General features: G+C 39.1%; 1 protein-coding gene across 4 annotated transcripts in view; it reads right to left on the reverse strand.

The window, feature by feature from the left end:
* PCCB (propionyl CoA carboxylase, beta polypeptide) overlaps positions 1-10,177 on the reverse strand; it is a 65,543-nt gene that overhangs the window by 29,144 nt on the left and 26,222 nt on the right. For all 4 annotated transcript variants that reach the window (XR_001145444.1, XR_001145443.1, XR_001145442.1 and 1 more), the window contains exons 8-9: positions 8,561-8,681; positions 6,371-6,452 (exon numbers count right to left, since the gene is read on the reverse strand). Coding sequence is in view for 1 of the 4 variants with exons in the window: in XM_004682178.2 (XP_004682235.1) it covers positions 6,371-6,452; positions 8,561-8,681 (203 nt within the window). In the remaining 3 variants the exon portion in view is untranslated. The remainder of the gene's footprint in view (positions 1-6,370; positions 6,453-8,560; positions 8,682-10,177) is intronic.

Here is a 10,177-nt window from a genome sequence, read left to right on the forward strand (position 1 = left end):
CCCGCTGTTCCCCTCAGCAGTGTACTTCATCAATCTGCCTGTTCTGTTCCCCACTCTGTCTCTGGTGAAGGCTCTCGCTGCCCCTGAGCCTCAGGTCTGTACCCCAGTTCTGTATGTACAATCTTAAAAAAAAACAAAAATTAACTCTTCAGTTCAAATGATAACGAACAAGATGGCACCACACTGCAGCAGTACAGACATGCCTCAGCACAGAATGACAGGGCTATACAGCTCCACCCACCCCAGCTTCTCCAAGGAATGAGGCAGGACAGCACCTCTGCCTCACTGGAGGGACAGATTTACACAGTACCTGCGAGGTTAAACCAGGGCAGTTTTTTTGTAAAGGTTCTGCTTCAGTTTGTAATTATTATACTTTATTATTAAAACTTCCAGAATAGTACAAAAATTTCCATTTATTAATATTTTACCATGTTTACAGCTTCAAATGGACCCACATTTGCCAAAGAGCTCATTGAAAGAGGCTCCTATGCCCTTCTGATGCTTCTCCACCATTTTTTGAGCATTACCTTATGTCCTGGAATTTCCTCACATCAAGGTTCATACAGCACATTTCAAGCCCAGAATCAGCCATTTCTCCAAGAGATCTGTTTTCCTTTTAGGAATGTGTATACACTCCTAAGAAGCTATCCCAAAGAAGAAACTAAGAAAACCAGATATACAAACATGTCTTTCTAAAACTATGTGAAAACTGAGATCATAGTGATAACTTCAACAGAGTCCAAATCAATTACAGAGTTCATTCTATCTTTCCCCTATTCTATATTCATAACTCCTTCAGCAGACATCTGACTACCAATATTTTCAAAATGTACTTTTTAGTCAATCCCCAAATAGAGAAACTATAGTCTTTGTGATCTGTGATGCAAATTTCCTCCCAACATGCTGGTTGTACTTTGACATTGTTTATAACTCCTTACATGTAGAGTGGGATTTAAAAAATTTGTAGTCAAATTTACCACTTTTTTTTTTATTAAAAAGTTTATTTTTACATCATTTTGCACATTTTTTTTTTCATCTCAATTGTAATCCCCACGGGTTTCAAATTTACCACTTTTAAAGCGGTAATGAATCAGAACTGCTGGTCTACATAACTTAGAAAAAGTAAACCTACTAACTAAAATTCAGTATTTCCTCATAACTATTTCTAATAACAGGTATGTAATAATCAAAATACTGGGTTTAAAAGTTATTCATTTGAAACATGGTTAGATTCATTTGCATCTTAAATTTTATTTTAAAGGTTTTGCCCAGTTGATTTTTTAATATGTAAACAATAATATAGCTTAGTATTAGCACTTTTCCATCCTTTCCAATCTATCCATTCACCCTGTTACTAGTCTCATTGATTTCATATTTATCTTTAGGTTGTACATTGCACAAGTGAACAGGTAACTTCACATTTTCATAATTCCCCCTTAAGGCTCAGATGAAAGTAACAAGAGTATACTTGTCTGCACTTTGGATTTCTTCACTTAAAATGTCCTCAGAATTACTTCTTATCAGACCACAGATATCATCCTCATTCTTTACTCCTCTATAGAAGTCTATTGAGAAAATACATTCATTATTCAACAAATCCATGTGTTCTTTTCTGAAACTTACAAGTTTCAGAATAATTTTACCATTACAAATAACATTGTAGTATCGTGTGTCTATAATTTTTCAAAGTGGGAAGTATTTTTTCAGGGTAAACTCCGAAAAGTGGGATTACTGGGTAAAAGTGTTAATAAATGCTTAGACTTAGATACGGTAGTCCCCTACCAGAAACATGAACCTGCCTGCTTCTTCAGACTTACTAATGAATTTTTTTTTTTTTTTGGCCAGTCTGACAGATGAAAAATAACTCAGTGTGATTTTAATATGCATTTCTAGATTTTAAATAGAGTTGAACATCCTTCCATATATTTATATCTTATAAGCTATACATGTTCAATTTTGATCTTTATTCCCCAATTTTAAGAGTACAGTAAATCAAAGTGATACTAGCCTTTGTGATCTGTGATGCAAATTTCCTCCCAACATGCTGGTTGTACTTTGAAATTGCTTATAATTCCTTACATGTAGAGTGGGATTTAAAAAATTTTTAGTCTGGCCCTCCCTGGTGGCGCAGCGGGTTAAAGCACTGCACTGAGAAGCTAAAGCCACTTCCGCATGAGTTCGATTCCCACCTGTCCCAGAGGAGACCATGTGGCGTGGCAGACCTCTCCTGACCCGCCCGCTGCTCCCCTCAGCAGTGTACTTCGTCTATCTACCTGTTCTGCTCCCCACTCTGTCTCTGGTGAAGTCTCTCACTGCCCCTGAGTCTCTGGCCTGTACCCCAGTTCTGTATGTACAAATAAATAAATCTTTAAAAAAAAATTTTTAGTCAAATTTACTTTTAAAGCTGCATAAATTTTGAATCATATTTTACCTCCCCCCTAAAATAAAGAAATTTATGTATGCTTTCATTTAGTGCTTATATAGATTCACTTATGTTTAGTTCTAATTCGTTTGCAATTTATTTTTGTGTATGACATGAAGTAAAAACCTAATCTTACATATTTCCTAACAGCCATCAGTTGTCTAGCAACATTTGTTAAATGGTAACCATTGCCCCTAGATTTTGAGATATTACTTCACTGTACATACCTGAATTCTCTGTGACTTGAATTCTTTCCTAGTTTCTCTATCCTACTGCTTTTAAGCTATTTATGTGCCAGCATCACACTGTTTTAAATACAGTATGTTTTATTTGCTTTCCAGTATATTCCTAGTCATTCTTGCATTTTTATGTTCCTACATGAACTTCTGTGCAAATTCATCAGCTCTATTTTTAAATTTTTGTCTGTTAGGATGCCTTACAGTTATAAACCAAATTCAGAAAAAAACTGATATTCTGATGTTAACTGAACATCCAGAAAAAAGATGTCTCTTCATTTATTCAAAGTCTACTTTTCTATTTCTCAGAAGTTTTAAAATTTTCCCCAAAGGTTTATTAAATATTTTATTTGCTTTGTTGCAGTATAAAGGTAGTTTCATACTAACATACTATAATTGGTTGTGTAAAGGAAGGCTATGTATATCATTTTTATAGCCTGTTTTTTAATTATTGCTTCAGATAGTTTTATCACACATTCGCTAGCATTTTTTTACTATTCTATGTTATGTACACAGTTTTCCTTTCCATGGCCTTTATCTCTAGTTGAGTCTCTTATAGCTGTTCTTACTAACCCTTCAGTATAAGTTAAACAATAGAGAGAATAGGCATTTTTGCTTTGTTCCTAATATTTATTAAGAAGGTATATACTAAACTTTATCATGTTTAAATATCCAATTCCCTAGTGTTCTATCAAAACTCTGTTAAAGGGTTTTTTCAGTATCTATGAAAATAATCGTAATCTTTCTCCTTTATAATAAGACATTAGGGGATTTCCTAGAACCTTGCAATCCTACAATAAATACCACTTGGCCATGATGTATAAATATAACAGGAAGTTGAGTCTGGTAGCTAACATTTCATGTTGTGGCATAAATAGTGGTAAGTGATATTAAACTGAAATCCTTTTAAGCAAACTTTATCAAGTTAGATATCCAGCTTACACTTGCTTCATAAAAAGGATGGGGAAGGGAGGTATGTTTTGTGTTGTTTTACTATGTTCTGAAACAATTTATATAGTACTGGTACTATTTGATCTTCAAAGGTGTCACTGAATGCCCATAGGAAGTTATATGAATTTGGTGCTTTTGTTTTTGTGAATTCCTTCCATGATATGAGTCAACTTAAGTTTTCTACCACTAATGTGATCAATCACTGCTTTGTGTTTTCTAAAGGAATTGTCTACTTCATCTACTATTAAGATTTTTAATTTCTTATGTTTTTTAATGACAGTCATAAAAGGAACTTCCAGAGAACAATTCAATAAAGTTGCTATACAATAAATTAACAGGCAACTATAAGTTGGGACATACTGAAGGGGAGGGGGACAGAGGGATCAAAACAAGGGAAACAAAGAGCACAAGGGACTATTTCCATGGTGCACAGGTGAATGGGTGGTGGGAATTCTATGGGGACTTACACCTGAGAGGAGAAAGCAAACCCTGTACAAAATGAACAATGATGTGAAATATACATATATGTTATTTAAAAATAGATAAAAATTCTTGTATTTCTATGGTTATTCATATTTGTTGTGTGTTTAGCTAGTGGTTACTCTAGCTCACTAATGGCACATTTTTTATTTCCTGAATCAGAAACTTCTATTTTTATCAAATCCTTTCTTATTTCTATTCTGTACTTTTTTAAATTTTTGAGCTGGGAATTTATTTTACTTCATTTTCACTAAGAACGTAAGATGAAATTTTCCTGTTTGCTGTTTTAAAATTACTCCACAGATTTTGATAGGTAGAATTTCAGCTTTTGGAATTCTGTCATTTTAGTATATTTTCTCCTTTCATACAAGAATTGTTTCAAAGATTTCTAAATAAAACAGTACTTCTATTTTCACTGCTATAAGTAACGGGCATTGGTCAGTGTTTTTTGTAATATTTTGCTTTATGGAATTCAATGATGTATGCTTTCTGACCTACAGTATGATCAACTTTTGTTAATGTCCATGTGTACCCAATAAGATTTACTGCCTATTATTCAAGAGTAAAGTCTGAACCATTCTCACAAGATCTACACAGTATGCTATTAGGTGTCTATGTACTTACTTAATTTTTTTCCATGTGATCTGCTTTGTACTAATTATGGTATATAATTATTACATTCACTTGCACTTTTTAGTACACAGCATCATCACAAGTACAGTTTCTCTTCCAAGGCTTTTGCCCCAGCATTAGCTAATCCTTCAGAAGTTAAATAACAGGGGAGAGCACAGGCAGCTTATAGTAATTTGTTTCTACTTGCATCTCTTTGGATCTCCTATAGTTTCTGCTTTATAAAAATGGCAGTCATATTCTTTGTGGTACAGATCTTTGTTTATTGTTTAAATGCTAAATGGTTTTATGTCTCAGTTAATACTTGAATTTTCTTTCGTCCACTATTAGGGTCACACACACTGTTGTTTCCATTTACCTGACACACCTGTTTGCCCATCCCTTATGCTCAACTTTCTGGATTCACTTTAAGAATCTCCTATATGCCACACACAGTAAGTCTTACTTTATAAAGAAAACTGAACATCTTTCTCTTTTAATAAAAGGTAAATGAGTTTAATGCTAAGCAATTTGCATTTATTGTTATAACAGATAACCTTGGTTTTTCTTTAAATACTTGCTCTATATGCCATTATTATACTATTAGATTAGTTTATGATGTATTTTACATTGCTATTTATGAAGTGTCCATCCAGGGACAACTAGATAAAAAAAAATTGGTGTATATATACACAAGAGAATACTACTTAGCTATTAAAAAAAAAGCTGAAAGCCTGCCAATTGCAACACCATAGACGCACCTTAATGAAATGAGTCAGAGATAAAAAATAGAAACATTGTATGATTTCACCCCAGGTGGTATACATAATAAGAAAGGAGGGCTGAACTAATGAAGAAAGCAAAAATAAATTTTTACAGTCTAAATCCAAATTAGTGGTTACCAGAGGGGAAGGAGGAAATGGAGTAGGCAAAGCAAGTAAAAAGGGAACAACTGTATGGTGAAGACTACAACTGGACTTTTAGTGGTGACATTAAAGTAGTATATACGGTGTTGATTTTTTTTTTTAGGACAACTTCTTTTTAACATGTTGATTTATAATGATGCACACCCAAACCATGTTATAATACCACAAAGAAACTAGTAACCTATTTACCAAAATGACATAATACAATGTTGACATCAGAACTATCTGTAATAGTCCCAAATTATTGTAATATACCCAAATGCCCATCAACTGTGGTCTGATGAACTGTGGTCTGTTCATACAAAAGACAAGAGACCAATAAGCAATATACTTAAACTTCAACCCCATCACCCTATGTACTCTCTTTTCCCTAGAAGACAAGCATCTCTAAGCACCGACTCTAAAAAAAGGTACTAACAAAAAGTCATTCTGAACTCAGGTCCAGACTGAGGGCACAGGGTCCCTTCTCTATGCACTCTGAAGTGCCTCTAAAGACCCTTGAGTTCTGCTGGCCAAACTGGTTCCTCATCTATCCAGCCCTCAAGTCCATCCACGTCACTGGGACAGCGTTGGCTACTGGTCCCAGAACATACTACTCAGTGGCCTCTGGTCCTGTGCCTATCCTGATGTTCTCCCTGTGTTGCCCAAGGTAAGATGTTGGGCCCACACCTCCTCATTAGGCAAAGCACAGTGCTCATGGAAGTGGCTAACCTGGCACAGGCAAGGCAGGCAGATACAGCACTTACAGAATGTATGATGTCCACCATGTCGTAGGCTTTGGTAGATTCCAAGGGAACAATTGTGTCAAGCTCAGGAACCAGGCGGTCACTTTGGAAAGAAAAGCAACAGGTATCAACAGCACTGGAAGGACCAGTTACTGTCCATGGGTAGGAGATGAGCAAGGAAAAGAGAGACACACATCATCAGGGCTAGGTCAGTTCTATTCCTGCGGGGCTTTCAAGGCTATGCCCTACAACTGATTCCTTTGTTGCCACCACAGAAACTGAACCAGAGCTAGGTAACAACCAGAAAAGACCTTTCTGATTTCCCTGAGAAAAGAGATGAAATTACACCTCTGAATGTGATTCCTCCATTTATCTTCTCTGAACACCTCCTACATTTTAGGCACTTTGTGGATTACTAAAGTATATTAAGCACTGCCCTGGGAGGTCCCAGCCTAACGATCTGAGACACTAAGAATAAAGAGAGCGACAAATCAGAAATGAAAAGCCAGGCCCGGTTCTGCTAAAACCACCCTGAGCTCATATTCCCAGATAAAAGGAAAACCTGCTAGAGCTCCTTTAACAGGCAAAACTGCAGGCCCCTGAAGGACAGAATCATTGGAAACTAAATACTCAGACAGGCTCTTGACCGTCTGCTTCCTCCTGCATTAGGTGACTGAGCAGTAGCCAGAGCCAGAACCCACTCGGTGTGTCAGACTCTCCAACCAGCTTTGTTCCCTCCTGTCCCAGGTAGTTAGGCAGGGGGTGTTCTGGCACTGAGATGCATCTGGACTGAGGTCTGGCCTTGGGCCAACCTACAGCCCATCAAGCCCCTCTTCCCAGAGAACACCACTCTGATAATAAAGTCCTCCCTTGCTTTTCATTTGCTTCTTACACATATACATCTGTTTCCCAGGAATCACAGCAGAGAAGACAGAACTGGACCCACACACATTAATTAGACATTTCTAGGGCTCTGGGCCATAACACCTTCAGATGGTATCCAAACTCTTTCCAGAACTCCAAATAGTATAAATGTTGAGAAAAGGAAGCTAAGCCTACCGCTCATGGACCTCATACCTCCTTCTCCCTATCATGACTACACACTGTGCTCAAGGAGAGGTGCGGGGCAGACAGTGGAGTGCTGGGGATGTGATTCTTTGGAACAGTCCTGAACAAACAGGGCCCCATAGGTAAGAACCCAAGTCTACTCCACCAGACAGTATCTCAGAATGGCTTCTTCCCAATGGAGAGAATTCCAAAACCCTTCTGCAGAAAGAACGCCCAAGTCAATAAGCACTTAAAACTTGGATAGGAAACCAAACAGAAAAGAAAGCAGCCAGGTATCTGGAACAATAGTTCCCTGGCAGGGCCTCTATATTACTCTGTGATGCCGTAACAGGCAGTGGCCCCAACAGCAAGCAGAAAGAGGTGGCTCACTAGGAAGCCCACCACACACCAGTCCCCAGCACTGCACCCACCTCCAGCCACAGTAGGTATATGGAAGACAAGCCCTGGAGGGTGAGAGGGCTGTATGCAACCTTAAATAAGTAAATTTATAGGTGCAATAGCCATATCATATCATATAATCATATCATATTATATAGCTATATTATACCCCTACTAGAGGGTAATACAAGGTGAGGAAAAAGTAAAACAGGGTAAAGGAAGTTGTGAGTGTTGTGGTTATAAATAGGATGGTAAGGAAAAGGTGAAGTGGATGAGAAGGGGTTAACTGTGTGGCTATCCAGGGAAGAAACACTGTGGGCAGAGAGAACCACCTTACAAAGCGGCAGGCATGCTCAGTGAATAGCAAGGAGGGTGGACAGAGTTAGAGGTATGTAGCTTCAACTTATTTACAGTGCATTAGCTGTAAATAAATAAATCTTCACAATACTTATTTCATGTCAAGACCAAAAACACTTCCATCTCTAATTCTTGATAAATTAGAAATCTCCAAAAACACTTCTTTTGTCACTTTTTACTCCCAAGCTACTTCTCAGATAGTACACAAAGGAAACATAAAATCATCTTTCTTTTACTCCTTCCCATGTCCCACCACATGCAACACCTAGGGGCCCAGGCTAACTCCACCCCCCAGCCAGCTCCAAGCTGCCCAGTGGGGTAGACACTGGCAGTCCTTCTGGGGTCGAAGGCCCAGAGAAAGGAAAAGATCCTGCCAAACAAGAGAAGGCACTCCAGGCTGCAACTCACCTGGGATCGTGGCACTCACGGATGGGAGCCGGGTCCTGATTGCTGAGGGGCAGGTAGTTGAAGAACTCCCGAAGGTTACACAAAGCATCAATATCATCTTCAAAAGCCCTGTGGGCCACACCTGAAAAAAGAGGCCAGATAAAAGGGACCTTTGACCTTTGAACCCAAAGATGCTGCCTCACATCCACGTGCCCTTCCAGAGTCTGAAGCAGACTCTGCTTATCAGATATGCTTGGTCATCTCCATGGAGAACAGGATGCCACAGCCACCTACCTCAGGGAGGCCTTCAGTCCAGGGACCTGTTTCCGCTCCTCTGTACCTATGCCACTGCCTATGTCATGCCTTCTTTTATTCAGGTCTTTGTTCTATGCACCCATAAGAATTGTTTTCCCTGACCCTTCTCTTGAACACACTATTTCCACATCTCTCATTTTCTGTCCCCACATTGTGTGAGGTCTTTTCACTCACTTTTCTCTGCAGCATCTCTTTTCCATTCACTGCCTGATCTCTTTCCTAGAACATCAGTTCCAACAGGGTAGAAATCTGTCTTACCGGCCCTCCCTGGTGGCGCAGCGGGTTAAAGCACAGCACTAAGAAGCTAAAGCCACTTCCGCATGAGTTCAATCCCCACCTGCCCTGGAGGTGACCACATGGCATGGCAGACCTCTCCTGACCCGCCCGCTGCTCCCCTCAGCAGTGTACTTCATTGATCTGCCTGTTCTGCTCCCCACTCTGTCTCTGGTGAATCCTCTCACCCTCCGCATCTCTGACCCGTACCCCAGTTCTGTATGAATAAATAAATCAAATTAAATTAAAAAGAAATCTGTCTTACCACCAGAGTCCCACATCTAAAATAATGCCTGGTTATATGTCAGTGATCTCCAAAGTTGGGGGAAAGATTAAGCAGATTAATGACTGGCATGTAATGTTACGGTGCCCCACTCACTACATAAGGAGGGAGGTGAGCAGATCCTAGTGAGGAACTGATCCATCATTCCTCAACCATTGAACACACATCACAGAACAGTCAACCAGACCATAGACAAGAGAGTAAGTAGGATCAGAAACACTCTCAGCTGCACCTACCAGATTCCCTGCTATCACTGGCCCCACAGTCTCTCAGTCACACAGCAGTCAAAGTGATCCCTTAAAGTCAGATCAAGTTACATACCTCTAAACCTATCCACCCTCTGTGCTATTCACTGAGCATGCCTGCCGCTTTGCAAGGTTGTTCTCTCTGCCCACAGTGTTTCTTCCCTGGATAGCCACACAATTAACCCCAGTCTCGTCCACTCCACCTTTTCCTGGCAATGGGATATCCACCCTTACCGTCCTGTTTATAATCACAACACTCCCAACTTCCTTTACCCTGTTTTACTTTTTCCTCACCATGTATTTCCCTCTTAATATATTACACAACGTCCCTATTTAGAGGTTTATCATTGTCTATCTCCTCTTCTAGAACACAAGCTCCTTACTGGCATGAGGTCTTTTAAAATTTATTTCACAAATGTATTCCTAGCAGAGGATGTGGAGAAAAAGGAACTCTCCTGCACTGCTGGTGGGAATGCAAACTAGTACAACCACTATGGAAAACTGTTTGGAGGTTCCTCAAAC

Source organism: Condylura cristata, unplaced genomic scaffold, assembly GCF_000260355.1.
Source record: "Condylura cristata isolate star-nosed mole 26May11 unplaced genomic scaffold, ConCri1.0 scaffold00014, whole genome shotgun sequence".
Classification (NCBI taxonomy): domain Eukaryota; kingdom Metazoa; phylum Chordata; class Mammalia; order Eulipotyphla; family Talpidae; genus Condylura; species Condylura cristata.